This window comes from Vulpes vulpes, chromosome 12, assembly GCF_048418805.1.
Source record: "Vulpes vulpes isolate BD-2025 chromosome 12, VulVul3, whole genome shotgun sequence".
Lineage (NCBI taxonomy): Eukaryota > Metazoa > Chordata > Mammalia > Carnivora > Canidae > Vulpes > Vulpes vulpes.
In genome coordinates, this window is record NC_132791.1 from 116782427 (window position 1) to 116798660 (window position 16234).

The 16234-nt window shown below is 50.2% G+C and overlaps 2 protein-coding genes across 2 annotated transcripts in view; one reads left to right on the forward strand and one right to left on the reverse strand.

The window, feature by feature from the left end:
- SMIM35 (small integral membrane protein 35) overlaps window positions 1-16234 on the forward strand; it is a 111073-nt gene that overhangs the window by 17521 nt on the left and 77318 nt on the right. The window lies entirely within an intron of this gene.
- TMPRSS4 (transmembrane serine protease 4) overlaps window positions 1-16234 on the reverse strand; it is a 35297-nt gene that overhangs the window by 5688 nt on the left and 13375 nt on the right. Inside the window, exons 2-8 of the mRNA XM_025999142.2 lie at window positions 13370-13403; window positions 9891-10004; window positions 7378-7530; window positions 6264-6393; window positions 3885-3986; window positions 2918-2958; window positions 562-721 (exon numbers count right to left, since the gene is read on the reverse strand). Of these exons, the coding sequence (XP_025854927.2) occupies window positions 562-721; window positions 2918-2958; window positions 3885-3986; window positions 6264-6393; window positions 7378-7530; window positions 9891-10004; window positions 13370-13403 (734 nt within the window). The remainder of the gene's footprint in view (window positions 1-561; window positions 722-2917; window positions 2959-3884; window positions 3987-6263; window positions 6394-7377; window positions 7531-9890; window positions 10005-13369; window positions 13404-16234) is intronic.

The window sequence follows — 16234 nt, forward strand, 5'->3', positions numbered from 1 at the left end:
TGGAAGACTGGCAGAGGGAGAGCATTCTCAGGACTCCAGAGAGCTCGATGGGAAGAGCTGCTGTGGAGTGAGAGATAAGGGACCAGGGATGCCTGGGTGGTTCAGTGGTTGAGTGTCTGACTTTGGCTCAGGGCATGATCTCAGGGTCTGGGGATTGAGTCCCACATTGGGGTCCCTGCAGGGAGCCTGCTTCTCCCTCTGCCTATGTCTCTGCCTTTCTCTCTGTGTCTCTCATGAATAAAAAATAAACTAAAATAAAAAATCTTTAAGAAAAGATAAGAGGCCGGACTGAGGATGCTGGGTATCAGATTGCTTCCCAATTGGAAGAGGTTAAACTTGGTGATCGAGCCTGGTGACCAGCGCCCTCTGCTCACCCCGGATGCCTAACAAAGGACATCATACCTGGTGACTCATTGGGGTGGCCACACCCACGGACATGGTCTGCAGAAGGAGGGCAAAGAGGGGTGAGGATATTGGAGCACAAGTTGGGAGATGGGGGACCCAGACACTGGCCCTCCAAGGCTTTGATCCCTCGAGGCTTCCTGGTGTGGTGGGCCTTACCTGAAGCAGTGGGCTGCTGTGAGGATCCAGTGGGGGTCCAGGATGCTCCCTCCACAGATATGTTGTTTGTTGTACTGGATGCTGACCTGCCAGGGCCAAGAATCCACAGAGGCCTTCTCCCCGCCCACCACCCGAGGGGCCTTCAGGCTCTCCCCACAGGCTGGCATCAGTAGGAAAGAGGGAGAAATCAAGGGTCAGGCTCTTGAGGGATGGGCCTGCCTCCCCCTTGGAGGCCTGGCTCTGTTGCCTTAGAGCCGGGCCCTTATGACCAGGACCTGGAGGGGTGGGGAGAACCAGGCCCATTTTGAGTTATTCATAGGGAGAGAGTACCCCAGACCATAGGCCTTCTCCTCAGCCTCCCCCTCAGCCTTCCCCTCCTTTGTGTGGCTTTAGATGTGTTTATATTGTGGACGCGGGTGTGTCCGTGGTGCCGGGAATTCATGGCCTTCAAACCAAACAAGTGATGCGGAATTACGAAAGTCCTGCCCAGGTGGAGTGTCCCCAGCCACTCCTGCTGAGGTATCGGCAAACAGACACCCACAGACTGCTCTGGGTCCCGGAAGTAGGAAGAAAGTTCCAGAAACAGAATCTTCCCATCCTAAACTCCCCTTTCTCCAAGTCCTCCCACCCCCATGAGTGAGTCTCCCAGGTCGACACCCTGTGCTGTCTTTCATATGTCACCGTCCTAGGCTTTTCCATCACGACCCTCAAGCTCGTGTAAAAGCCTCCGTTCCCACCTCCCCGCCCTGCCCTCAGCCTCTCCAGTCCTGGCCGTCACTGCCACAGCCGTGGTGCTCAGAGGAAAAGGCTGCCATCCTTTCCGGGCCGATGCTGGCCAGGGGCTTTTCAGACACCTCATCGTCCAAACTCTGCTTTCTCTGTGTCCCCTCACAGTCCCAAGGCATCTCTCTCTAGGGTAGAGTTTAAAGTCCTCCTCCTGGCAGCAGCCTGTTGTCCTTATATAAGGTTTCTGTCTAGCCAAATCGATCTGCCTGTAGCTCCCTAAAAGTCCTTCTGTTTTTGCTCAAGGAAACCCCCATCCCTGAGATGCTAGCTCTCCTCTTTGCTGTTTATCTGAACCATTGATTCGCTCAGCAAATTTGTATCATGTGCCCGCTGTGTTCAGGGAGGCTGGGAAGAGAGTGGAAGACAGACGGAAAGATGGACAGACAGACGTGGCCCCTCCCTTCTGGGAGCCTACCTCTCAGTGTTTAGCCTGGGCACCACCTCCCTGGGGCTGCCCAACCCCTGGGGACTTTCTTGTCCTGGAATTTCCATAGCCTGCCCCTGCCGTTGGCCTGCCTTTTGTTTCTGTTGTGCTTAGCTCTTCCCAGTGAGATCGATGGCTCCTCAAAGGAGGGTCTGTGACTTAAACCTCTCTGTGACGCCTGTGCCATTCAGCGCCAGCCATTCAGTCATTCACTGGCTACCCACTGTGTATCGGTCCCCATGCACCAGGGATTGTGGGTGTCACGTTATAGTGACAAAAATTCTTAACATCCAACAGGAGAGCACATCTACCGCCCAACGGCAGAGGTGGGGATGATGACCTGGTTCCACTCAGCCTGTCCAGTTTCTGGCCAACGGGGCAGCCTCTGGTCGGTTCCTCCACAAGCCTGGAGGACAAGCTGGGTCACAGCTTGTTTCCTCTTCTGATCTACTCCGTAAGAGCTGGGGTTCTTCCAGGATCCCCTTGGGCAGTTGGATGCAAGGTCTTCTTGGGAAGAGGAACCTCAGAAAGGTCAGGCAAATGACTCAAGGTCACACTGGAAGCCAGTGGGACTCGTTGGTGCCTGGGTCTCCCTGTGGCAAGTTGGCTGTGAGTACTGCTTGGTCTTGGCACCTCCCACCCGTGGCCTTGCATCTCTCTCTCTCTCTCTCTCTCTCTCTCTCTCTCTCTGCCGTAAGCTCCTAAGGAGAGTGGCCAATTCTGTTACTTGTCTGGTATTTTCTACTTTGAACTAGTGCACCTGACAGTGCTAGACATGGTCTAACTGTTCAGTGTATTTTTGCTAAACTGAATGATCTGATCTTGGATGGCTGAGCACACCGTGCCTGAGGAGGCCTTATGGACCTGACCAGGGAGGAGGGGATGAAGTCCCAGTGTGTCCTTTCCAGCTTTTTGTTCCCTGCTAGCTTTCTGCTTAGCTTGCGGGCTTGTGAGTGCATGGTCCCAAAGAATTCTCAGCATCACCCACTTGAAGGAGCACTGACCTACAAACCCAAAACTCAAAGAAGTAAGTTTGGGACAAAACAGAAACTTAGGATCTGAGAAATTTAAGAATGAGGATGAAGGGCTTTCTCTCTGCTCATTGCTGGCCCAGGGCCCAAACGCTCAGGGAGGGGTTGTACTCACCGAGGCAGTGCAGGGAGACCAGGGAGCCTGAGAGACAGGGTCTGGAAGGGAGACACAGAGCCTTGTGATTTCTGTGGGAGGCGAGGACTCCCGTCCTCTGGTAGTGTTGGTCCCAGCCCCTGTCCCAATACCTGGAAGTCTGGAACCCACGTGCTAGGGGACTAAATGGAAAGTACATGGCCGCTCAGTTCAGTTCAATTTGATTCGTTTGGATTCAAAAACCCCTGCTGCTAAGCACCCACTGTGTGCTGGGCCTTGCCTGTGTCAGAGCCCAACCCGAGCCCTTGGCATTCCTGGAGTGGAGGAGACCAGAGCCTGGAACACTGTCTGTTACACTGTGGGCTTTCAAATGGACAAGAAGTGGGATTTCAATGGAATTACAGGCAAACATCATTCTGCTACCATCTTGGTCCTTTTTCAGATTTACTCTTTGATGAATAAGCAGCCGTCAGCAGCATCCTCTCTGGGGTTCTTTGCAGCAACGTGGCCATTTTTATCTAGATGCTGACCTCTCATACAGGGTGGTGAGGCAGAGGAATAGGTCACTGCCAAAAGCCATGTGGCCTTTTCTCTGGAGGTCTGGGAACGTGGAGAGGTCTTACTCTGGCCCGGGTGAGTGGCTGGGAAGGACACGGTGGCCTTTGGAATCTTGCCTATTGGGTTTAATCAGGAACACAGAGCAGTAGGAAAATTTTTGATTTTACTCGGATGAAAAGACCACTAACATGTGGACAGCACACTTTGTCCAGCTGTCTATCATATATAAAAAAGGGAGTCAACCCAGAAAACCTCTCAGAAATCTGGTTCTCTAGCTCTTGGTATCTAACAGTCTGCATGGCCTGGAGTTCTTCCTGTTGTCTGGCTTACATTCCCCTTGCTGCACCTGCTCAGTGTAGCCTGCCTGCACCCCTGATGGCAGCCTCCATATGTGAGCTTCTTATGGGCCGGAAGGCATCCTCCCACTTACCCACTTAGGTTTTGCACCTGAAGCTCCTGGCCGTTCTCTGTGATTCCAACAACATCCAGATCTTGGTCTGGGCTGATCTCCACAGCTCTGAAGGTGGGTTTGCTGCTCATGTTGGGAGGGAGAGAGATGTGAGCTAGGGCAGGAGATTAGAAGAAGATGGGAAAAGTAGCCTCCTCTCCCAGGACTTGGCTTTAGGCACGATGCTGATGTGTTCTTGCTTCCCCAGAGCTCTGGACAAATGTTAGGGACATGCTTTCCTAACTCCCAGTTATAGCCCTATTTCAAATGTCCTAGCATTTTTTTTTTTCTCTCACTCACAGCCAGAGAACTGGAATGTGATATTTGGTTTTCTGAACAAGGCGTCTGGGCTGAATTTGGTAGTGGCGGTACATTTATGGCTCCCTTGGAGATAGGACAGGATGAGATCAGTCTTCACATGAGTCCAGAAGAGTCTTTCAGTCAGACCACCCTCACCCTTTCTCACCCCTAATCCATGTTTTTCTTCTTTCAAACCTTGGGTTTAAGTCTTTGTTCCTCCAGGAAGGCTCCCCTGATTCATCCCGTTATTCTGATTGTCCCATCCTTCCCCATCCAGCCATGCTAGTACTGGCTCTGTGTGCAGGGGTCACAATGACTGAGACGCCGGCCGGCCAGCCACTGATGCTCTCACATTCGGGGCCAGGAATCCTGTACACCTCACGGGCCCAGGTATGCCTGGAGGGGCGTGAGTGTGGCAGTGCTGAGTTTTAGAGCCCTGGAGATGGAGGTTCTCATCCTGCCTCTGACACTAGCTCGATGTGTAACCTTGACAGGTCACACCCTTCCCCGGGTTTCCGTAAGCCTCAATTTCTCCCTCTATAAAATGATAGAGGTGGACACAGTGATCTCCAGAGCCCTTCCCACCTTGAATCATCTCGGGTATTATGGTCCTGGGACAAGAAGGACTGCTGACCTAGGTAGAGGAAGGAGAGAGAAATCCAAGACCCGGCAGGAGGGACAGCGCTGGAAATGGACAGTCCCCAGAAAGTTAACCTCTGTTCACCAAGCACACCCTAATGAATAATTCTAACCAGCTTTGATTTTGTAGAACTCAAGGAGCCAGCTGGTTTGGCAAGTCAGTCTCTCTGGAAGGGCAGAGATTCCAGGAACCTGTTACCTTAAGAAGCCCCAGAGACACCTTGGTTGCATAAGGCAGCCGCAGCCTGTGCGGGCACTGCTGACGATGCAGTCAGACGCTGGACTGCAGTGGGGAGGAGGGGCTGGCTGCAGGGGAGGCTGGGCTGGGCCCGCTGCGGGGAGGGGTAGGGCAGGGCCGGGGGTGCCTCCCCAGCTCTCTTCAAAAATAAAGCAGGCAGAGTTGTCCTGGCCGGGGTTGTGCCCCACAGTGAGCAGCAAAGACCTGCTAGCCAGAGAGCAGAGGGAGCCGAAAGGTGTGATGGATCAGTCATGCCACCTGGAGGAGCACGTATGGAAAAAGGACCTTGAGGCTGCCTTGGGGGCGGGGGAGTGGATGGGAGAGAGTTCTGTGATTGACGGTGTCTGCCTAGCATTTCTCATTTCTGCCTAGACTCTGGGTCTAGTTTCTTAGAGTCCTTGGGGGCCTGCCAGGGAAAGGTTCCCCCACTCTGCAGCTGAATACATGGGTCCTTTTTCCTCCTCTCTAGTTAGGTTCTCTGAGTGATCGGTGGCCTCATTTCTCCCTTTGCAGGGAAAGCCCTGGGAGGAGAGAGAATTACCCAAGCCCAGGAATTAAGGGGTCTTGGGCACAAATGCCAGGCCTCTCTCTCCCAGCTCCTACCCAGGCAAGTTACTTATCTTCCCAGAACCTATTTCTAAAATAGATACAGTAATTAATACCTTTTCTGGTTTTTGCCAAGATCAAATGAATATAAACCCAACATGCAAATCACCCTTATGATTATATAACTCTTCATCTGCTGAAGATTAGGAACTACTCTACAAATTTGCTGATGGGGCTCCAATGTAATCAGGTTTGTTTACACTGAATTTTAACCAATGGGACATTGAATAAGTAAATATATTCTGGGACAGGGTGGCTTCTTGCAGAGCCAAGGAGTGAGGGTCTTGAGGAGCCAGAAGTGTGTGTTAGGGTGAGTGGTGAGGCTTACATTTTCTCGCTGCACCTGATCATTATCCTATGACGTTGCCAATACTTTCTCCAATTAACCATTGAGGAAACTGGGGCTTAGGAGATTGAACTTCATGTTGCTTATATGTGAAAGTGTTCAGGTTCAAGAGCGATTCTGACTCCAGTATCTATATTTTTAGGAAAGAAAGAGGAAGGGAGGAAGGAACGGGGGAGGGACAGAAGAGGTAATGGGGGTTAGGGACCAGCCTCTGGAGGCTTGAGCTGGGTACCTGTCATAGCCCATCTGCCCACAGGCTGTCTTGGCCAGAGCTTCTGTGAAGTTGTCAAAGCAGGCAGAGGCCCAGCTCCCTGTAGCTGGATCCAGCACCTGCAGAGTGGATCGGTCCCTGGAGAGGCGGACTGAAGAGGAAGAACCCAAGTCAGTTGCAAGACAGGGGCCTGTCTGGCCCATCTCCCTCAGAATTCATCATGGGACCAGCACAACCTGCCTACACCCAGACCCTAGAGCATCATAGAACACCAACCCTTTCAATCTCAAGCAAAGTTCTTCCATTTGGCTTTGCTGGATTGAGCCTCATTTTGATGGTAGCTAGGGTGACCAGATGTTCGGGGAACAACCTCCAGGTTGACCTGTTGTCCTGGCATAATTACCAATAGCTCTCCCTCTCATTCTTTTAGATATCAGTTTTGGTGATATATGGTGACTCTACTCATGGTCCCAATAGCTTGCCTAGCCTGGGGTACTTCTCACTGAGGAACCTAGCTCCTTCTCCACATGCGGTGAGGAGGAGGAGGTTGAGAAGGAAGTACTGTTGGCAGTAGGAGGACAGGAGCTCATAGGCATTTGCCTTATGATTAAAAAAAGAGGATATACCCAAGAAGGGACTTAGTCCTGACCCTTAAAAGCCCCCAACACTCATCTCCTGAGCATGAGTTTTTGGTGGAAACATCTCCTATTGCTTTGAAGGACCTAGCTCAGTTTTGTTACATAGCATGTTACAATAAACACCTAAAGAGTAGGAGGATCAATAGCTAGTTAATGGCCTTACACTCACTTTTCTTGTCCCTTGGAAGTAACAGATTTCATATAAAGGAGGCAACTGTCCCAGGGTTATCCAATCTAGCCACCTACCTCAGTTCTACCCAGGTGTAGCAGAACGGGGCAGGCTATGTCACAATTTCCTGTCTCTCTGGTCTGCATTTGTTCATCGAATATTGGAGATCTAGTCGGCAGGACCTGGTCCTATTCTTGTTCTTAAAAACCTTCCAGTGGGGATGGAAACTGACAAGCCAGTAGGCAGATGCTAAGTAGTGGACCAAGAGGGACCTGGGCTGCTTTCCTGCTGTGCCTGCCCCCCTCGTCCCTCCAGCCCCTGGACTCACCTGCCACTGGGGACCCATCGGGGAAGTTCTTGACACAGTGCTGCTCGTCCTCCCCTGAGGCACAGTCCTGCTGGCCATCACACACCTGCCTCCTCGGGATGAAGTGGAGAGGCTGCCCGCAGAGGAAGTAGTATTTGTCCAGAATCACCTTGACTGGAAGGCAGAGGCAGGGAGAGGGCAGAGAGGGCTGACAGTCAAGCAGGCAGCCCCGGGGGTGGGCTAGGCTGTGTTTGCCTGTGAGTACGCTGGCTTCAAGGCAGGCAGATGAGGGTTCCAGACCCTGTGATGCCCCTTGGTAGCCTGTTTACTTGGTCCTGAGCCTCAGTTTTCTTATCTGTAAAGTCCCATACCTACCAGATGGCTGAGGAGCCAAGTGAGAGAATGTGTGGGAGAAATTTAGGAACAGCCACCACTGGCCTCCTACTTTCCGGGGCTGGCATGTGCCTCTGGTAATGGATAGACGACACTGGGCCTGGAGCCCAAAGATGAGAGTGCTGGTCCTTTCCCTCCTAAGGCCTCCATTTTCTCATCTGTACAGTGGGGTGAGGTTGTTGGGAACATTTGGTGAGCTGGTGGCCTTGAGTGTCTTGCAACCACCAAGGGCAGTTCTAGAACTAGGTGTTTTTATCTGGGACTGAAAGATCCATGGAGGGGTCGGTGTTTTGTTGTATTTTGTCTTCTGCCTGCTGCTTTCAAATTCTGTTGCTCCTTTGCTGTCTCAGGCTGATGGGAATGAGTCTAGTGTTTGTAAAGTCTCCTGATAGGCTGAGGCCCTCCTGCCTAGCTGCTTTGGACAGTCCTGACAACAGCTTGAGGAGGCAGGTGTCATGATTAACTCACATCATAAGGGGGGACACCAAGGCTTAGAGTTGGGGTTTATTTCCCAAGGCCGCAGGATTCTAATCAGGGTCTAACTCTTAAGCTCTTTGCTGCTTCTCCATGCTTTCCCTGAGGGGGTTCTGCTGGCCCTGGTGCCCCTGGTGTGAGGGAGCACTGGAGAAGGAGCAGGCTGCGTCTTTCCTAGACCTTCAGAGTTTAGTTCATGGTCAGGAGCCAGGGTAAGGCAGGGTCACTCTAGCCTCCTGGGACAAAGCCAGGACAGTGTGACCAGTTGAGACCCCAGAAGCCAAAAAGTTGAGGGAGCTTTGCCTGGGATGGAGGTTCAGATTCCACAGGGGAGCCTTGTGGGATGGAGAGACCCCAATTCTAACTCATGCACCACTGCCTGCCCGGCACACCCTGGATGAATCGGGCCCCTTCCCTCTCCAGTGTGGCAGGGCATGTGCTCAGAGAAAGCACCCTCTCCTTCACGTTGGTCTAAATAGAACAGGCTTAGGATGGCAGCTCTGCTTATGCTGCTGCAAACCACGGCCAAGGGCCAGCCAAGGTCAAGAAGAAATCCGCATCTCACGGCTCAGCAGGGCTCTAAGGGATCTGGTGGTGGTAGTGTTGTGGATCCGCACTTCCATTGCCGCAGACGGAAAGGCACTTGTTCAGGCTGGGTCCCCAGGGCCCTGTCCCAGCTGTCTCTCACTGCCGCACCCCCTCTCTCAGCCTAGGTGTTCAAATGGAGGAGGAGGGTTTGGGCTTGGTGATCTCTGAGTGGCAGTGGCTGCTGCTGGTGGAAATGCCACCATGGTTCCAGGTGCGGGCTCCTGAGGGGCCCGTCCCAGCTGGGTTAGCAAACACATGTTTATGGCCTTGGTCACATCTCTGCACCCTATATGATGACCCATACTTTTGAACAACCTGATTTTCATCCAGGTAGTTGACCCACATTATCTCCAATATCCTTCTGGGAGAGATGGGATGTTCTACCGATGAGAGGAGAGTGCAGTTGGTAGAGGTCAAAAGATGACTTCCCACCCTGAAAGCACAGTCAGTAGCCTGCTGTGACTGTGGGGGAGGAGAAGCAAGGACAGTCACAACTGAGACCAGGATTTGGACATTGCGGGTCATTCAGTTCACTCTTTGTCCTCGAGTGGCCTGCCTTACATCACACTGGGTCTCAGGCACTGGCTGAGAAGACAGAGCTGAAATTGGGATGCGGGGGTGCTGTCTGCCTGGGTGGGCTTCCCTGGTGCCTCCTGTCGGTGTCCCTGCCTCTCTTCTAGCCAGTAGGCGTGCTCAGGTGTCTACAGACTCCTGATGAAGGAGGCAGGGGCCTCCTGGCCTCCTGGGGGCCAGTTGCCTGCCTGCATGGATTTGTACCATGTACAGCTGTGCTTTCCCTGTGGCAGAGATTATCGGGGTAGGTGGGGGCTGCATTCACCACCCTCTTTCACTCCTGGGGAAGGCTCCCTTCATTTTTTTTTTTTTTTTGGAAGGCTCCCTTCAAAGCCAGGAGTAGAAACATGTCACACAAAGCTTTCTGCAGATCACCTGCCCAGGACTGCTGGGTGGAAGTGTGGAGGGTAGGGTTGTGCTCAGAGGCATGGGCAGGAGCTGCTGTTTACTGTGGGGGTGAGGACAGAGGTGGGGGCAGTCATGAGGGGGTGAGGGCCGCCACTTACTGAGGACAGCCACGATGATGATGATCGCTACACTCAGCAAGGCTGCGATGATGGGGATCCCCACCTTTTTGAAGGTCTCCAGGGGAGTGCGGGGTTTGCGCAGTGGGGTGACATCTGTGAGGCAGAGGGAGAGAGCCTGAGGTCAGCACTTGGAGACCATCCCTGCCGAGGCCCACAGCCTCCCTGCCCTCTGACCCCAGTGCTGAGCTGCAGAATGTCTCTCGGGGACAGTTTTGCTTAGCACTGGGGTTTTATTCCTGCAGACGGGGCTTAGCTTCAGCAGCACCCGGTCATCCCATCTCCTTTGCTTACCCAGGCTTATCCATCTCTCACCTGTGCCCCTCTAATGAGCCTCCAGACCATGGCGTCTTCTCCTTGTCTTAGCCTATTCTGGGATGTTTCACCCTGGCCAGTCTGCCTTGGAACTGCCCCTGGAGAGGCAAGTACTCATTTGCTTTACTATCATTTATCCTCTTTTCTGACTTATCTTTTGATTAAATTGTAAGCTTGAGGAGGGCAGGGACCTCCAACATATTACATGCTCATAGAGTCCTAATAAATGCATCCTAATGGCCTCCATCTCCAACTCAACAGAGAGGGAGTCCCTAGAATGGTCCTTGTTTTTAAGGAGATAGCAGTTTGGGGGAAGATGTGAACAAGGACACAGTCTCCAGTACCGCCAGACGCCATCAAAGCACTCACTTAAATGGGCCTCTGTAGGTGAGGTGGGGGCGGGGAGGTTAGGGTGGACCAGCTGGGCAAAGGCCTAGGGGTGGGTGACTGTGAGCTCCTGAGGTGTAACATGGGCCAGTGCATGTTGTGGAGGCAGGACTGGCAATGTCAGTCTGTGGAGAGTCTTGAATACCATGCTAGGAATTTGGGTTTGACCATGAAGGCAGTGGGGAGCCATGGAGAGCTTTGAGCAGCAGAGGGACATGATCACATTCATATCTTTTCATATTTAGAAAGATGAATCTTTCATAGGGAAGGAGGTGGATGGGAACAAGGGTTTGGGGTTAGGGAGACCAGATAGGAGCCTGGAGATGCCTTAAAACAGAGGAATGATTTCACTCATATGTGGAATTAAAGAAACAAAAGAGAGGATCATAGGGGAAAGAAGGGAAAAATAAGACGAAATCAGAGAGGGAGGCAAACCATAAGAGACTTAACTCTAGGAAACCAAATGAGGGTCGCTGGAGGGGAGGGAGGTGGAGGGATGGGGTGACAGGGTGATGGGCATTAAGGAGGTCACAAGATGGAATGAACCCTGGATGTTATACCAACTAATGAATCACTGAACTCTACCTCTGAAACTAATAAAAACTATGTTAATTAATTGAATTTAAATAAAATTAAATAAAAAGGTAATCATTTCCTGTCATCCTTCCCCATTTAAAAAAAATACCACTTATCAGCTCTTAACATACCCTGTATTTTACAGATTACATATACTCTCTGTCCCCTCCCATCCCTGCCTGAAATGAAGACTCTATGAAGATAAGGAGTTTTTTTCTTCTTTCTTTTTTGTTCATTGCTGAGTTCCTGGTGTCTCAGCAGATATTTGCCAAATGAATACGTGAATCGCTCTTTGCTTGATCTCTTAAGCACACATCCTTTCCATCTTCTAGGTCTTGTTTTCTGGCTGGAATGGTGGCTAGTTATATGTCTGTCTCGATCTCTTTCCCCAGCACTTTAAAAGCAGAGAATGGCATCCAGCCAGAGCCTGGTGCTCAGTAAATGCTGGTATCATTGAATCTGTTGAAAGCGTTTCCTCAGGGGAATTGAAGCCTTGGATGCAGAGCTGAGGCCCTGGGGATGTGGGCTGGCACCAAGGAGCTGATCAATCTAAGCAGGTATCATTTTAAAGTTCTAGCAGTCAGTGTGCAGAACTGTCCTCTTTCCCGAGGCCGTGGGAATGACATTTCGTTCATTCTTCCTTCATGAGTGATTTTTTTTTTGTTGTTGTTGAGCACCTCCCACTGGGGATGCAAGGTGGGCTATTTTCTCAGAGGTGGACCGTCTATAAGGGAGTCCCTTCATGAGTTCCCCTGTCCAGGTCCTGATGTCTCTGCCTCCCTGATGCTCTCAGGAAGAACATGATCAGGAACTGCAGAGTTTTCTTGGCTTATGTTTCATACTTAAAGTTAACAAAGCCACCATGAGCTATGAGGAGCCTCCCTGCCTGCCACCGTTCCTCCCTCCAGCCTGTCCTGCCCACCGCTGTGGGACAGAGCCTCCCAGCATGTTGCTGTCATATCCCTGCTCGAGAACCCTCCGTGACTTCCCTATCTAGACCATGCTCTTCTTCAGACTGTCAAAGCCAGTGTGATTTGGCCCCTGTCTCCTTGCCACATGGACTTCCCACTGCTAATCCTCGCCAGCTCCCAGGGCCACATGGGCAACTCCCCCCTGGTCCTTGCACACCTGCCTTCATTCCTACCTCTGAATCTTTACTCCTGCTCTTCCCTTTCACCACTGAAACCCTCATCACATCCTTCTGTTTTGTGATAGTCTATTCCCGTGGGGGCTTTGTCAACGCTTGCCTCACCCATGACACTATTATCTCTGATGGCTTGGCACCGCTCTCTCCTTCTCGAGCTCCCTTCACACGGGCATTGGTGGCAAATCTAACTTGTTTTCTGGTTGGGTAGTTCTCAGGCTTACTCAGGTGGTAAAGCCCTTGGATGTCTGGTGTTCTCTGGGGACATGATGGTCTATCGAATTCCAAAGGATAAACTAGGTGCCATCTTACTTGGGAAGATGACATTGCTTATGATCGTTATTAATTTGAGGTCCTAAAATTGTTGAAGTAAGGGGGATCGGTTATTTCCTTGTTGATTTGTCCTATTAATTTGTGCTTTGCTCACTCATTTTGTTAATCCAGCAGGCTACCAGGAATTGTTATCAGTGGTTTAGCAGAATGGAATGGGAGGGGAAAAAAAAGAGTGTTCCATTAAATTTGGGAATACTTTACCTCTTAAACTATTCTTCTCCTGTAAATCAGGCAAACACTATCATTTTCTAGTCTACCAGGGAAAATGCCTGTGTCTAGCTTATTCTGTGGCAGCATGGTCAAAACAACTTCATGAGGGCAGGGACTTTGGCTGTCTTATTTCCTGCTTTAGTCTAGTGTCTAGCCCAGAGCCTGGCATGTGGCAGGCATCCACAGAGTGGTTGAATGAATAAGAAAGTGAGTGACTGAATGAATGAGTTGGAGAATCACTGCTCCTGTGGCTTTAGGTTTGTTGGTCCTATTTCCCTGGAGACCAGGCATCCTGCTTCTAGAATTATCCTGGACCTTACAGTTGCTTAATACATTTTTGCTGAATGATGAATGGGTGGGTGGATGGAGATCTTCCACAGCATTTAGCCCTTGGTGGCAGTGGTGAGGGCCAAGCAAGGGGGGTTTAGTATCTATTTGGTGACTGGTGGAAACTTGGAGGCTGAGGTGGATGAGGGGAAGCCGGATTTTAACTTACCAAGGCTGTTCAGGGGTTGATCACTGTCCGGATCCTGTAATTAAAGGAAAAATAGTAAGATGAGTGAGGGAAGCCCTCGGCCTGGGGCTGAGAGCCCAGGGGAGGCTCTTGGTTCTCATCTCCGTCTCCTTCTTCCTGCTGATTCTAAGTTGGGTGGCTCAGCGATGTCTAATTGGTTCAACATGGAAAGTTCAGTTTTACATTTATATTAACTGGTACAACTAGCTAACTAGGTGTACTAGTTAGCAATTGTGGGAATGCCAGGCTGCTTGGTTGTTATATTGCTAAGTTTCTCAGGATGATTCTGCTCTGCCGTCTGTTTTGCAACCATTTATGTCTACTTCAATAGGTGCTATAATTCTGTAAAAACTCAGATGCTTGGGTGGCTCAGGCTCAGAGCGTGATCCTGGAGTCCTGGGATCGAGTCTCACATCAGGCTCCCTGCAAGGAGCCTGTGTCTCCTCTGCCTGTGTCTCTGTCTCTCTCTGGGCATCTCTCATGAATGAACAAAATTAAAAAAAAAAAAAGACTTAGACCCTTCACAGAAAGGGATACTTCAATGGCCAATCAGTGCCAAAATATGCTCATCAGGCAAGTGCAAATTCATACCACAATATCTCTACATAGACACCAGAATAGCTAAAATGAAAAAGATGGACAATGATAAGTATTGCTGAGGATGGGGAATATTGGAACTCTTACACACTGTTGTCAGGAATATAAGTTAGTACAGGTAATTTGGGAAATAATCTGGCTGAATTAGCTAACTATGTGAATATTTTAGGATTCTATGACCCAAGAATAAGCCAGAAGAAATAAGTTCGTGTGTCTAGCAAAATACCTGTACCCGAATGTTCATAGTAACTGCATTCATAATAGCTAAAAATTGAAACAACCCAAAGGTCAATCACTGGTGGAGTAAATAAATAAATTGTGGTATATTCATATGATGGAATATATTTCAACAGTAGACAAACATTACATAGTGCTAAGTGCAATGACCTATGGATGAATCTCATGGATATAATAATGAAGGAAAGAAACTAGATACAAAAGAGCAAACTCTGTATGATTTCATACATACAAAATTTAAAAGGTAAAGTTAATCTATGGTGATACAAGTCAGAATAGTGAACATTACTGACTGGGGAAGCGGGGCAGTTTTTGGAAATAGCACGATGGAAACTTCTGAAATGTTGGAAAACTTACAGATCTTGATCTAAGTGTTGGTTACATGGGTGTATATATGTTTATTATTCACTAGGGGGTACACTTTAAATTTGAGTACTTTACTGAATGTATTTTATACTGAATAGAGCAAATAGACAAAGATAAAACAATATCAGAGCACTATGGTACTTCTGCAAGTATACTCTTAGGTCACCATGGACACACATACACAAATACAAGCCTCTGTTCTTCCAGATACATCACTTCATGTGTGCACTCAGCACACACACAGCCACACAAGGTCACACACAGGAACCATGCACATAAGGCTCACATACGAAGTCCATATACCCCCTTTCCCGCAAAGCAAAGGGTAAGGGAGACAGGACTGCCAAGGCGCATGCCTCACTCTTGTGCCTCCTAGAAAGCTCTCTTCTCTTTGCTCCCTTTCCAGTTGCTATAGGGGCTGGAGTCCCTGGGCTGGGTGAGCGGCAGGCCTGTCTGGGGTCTGGGTCTCCATCCTGGGACTTGTCTGCTCATGGTGCTGAGGTCACAATGGTTCCACTGGTAGGTGGAGGAGCTGCAGGACTTTGAATGTTTTCATCTGAGAATTTTTCTAGTCCCATTTGGGGGTGACAGGGCTTCTTCTAAGCCTTGGGTGGGTGTCCCAGATTAGGTCTGGTTGGCAATGGCAGTGGGGAGCGGGGCATCCCTAGGTGGTGTTTGCTCCCATGACTGAGCACGGCAGACATAGTCATTGGGAGAAGGAGCTTCTTCCTTTCCTCCCAAACTCTGTAATCTGCTGGAGGGGCATGCCTGGCTTTGCCCTTGGGTGGCATGAGGGCTTAGGCAATTGGGGGATGTAGCAGAGACAGCAGGCTCTGGAGTCTGCAGGGCTGAGTTGGAATACAGGTTCTGCATCTTATTAATTGTGAGTCTTGGGTGTGAGATAGTTAACCTCTCTGAGCTTCAGGTTCCCTGGTTCTCCATTCCCCCTTCGTAAAGTGGAGAAAATGGCACCTACTTCAAAGCGCCACTGTGAGGTTTAAGTGAACTACGTAGTTGGAGGGCCTGGCTCACACCGGCGGGGTCTCTTCCCTCCTGGGCCCCCCAGCATTTGCTGCAAAGCTTTCCCATTGGGCAATCAGTCCCTGCTTCTTAAGGCCGTTGCACCCTCAGAATTTTGCACTGGAAAGATGGGACAGATGCTGTTAGATGGAACTGGACTCTAGGCTCTGCCCTATAGATCATTCCCAGCTACCTGTCCTCCACTACCTCCAACACCTGGAGGGAGTACTATTTCTAGGGTAAAGATGAGAAAAGTCCTGCAACGCTGCGTTGCCATGGCTGTAGAGTTGGGTAATAGTGGTATCAACAGTACTTAATCTACATACAGTCTGTGTATAAGAGTTTACAAAATTCTTTTGTCTGACTCAGTCAAGCTCAAGGCTGAAAAGGATCTCAATTGTCTGATAACCAGTACGGGTAACATTAAGTCACTGAGTATTCAATGAAATATTTCACAAAGCTCTGCTCTAGGAGCTGTGGATTCAAAGACAAATAAGAAATAAGTGCAGCAGGATGGGAGAGGTGCCCAGACAGGCCAGGCCAGGCCCTGCCCTCACCTCTGGTGGGTGGGGAATAGGGGAAAGCAGGGGGAGGACAGGTATGACCAGAGGAAGCTGGAACCAGTAG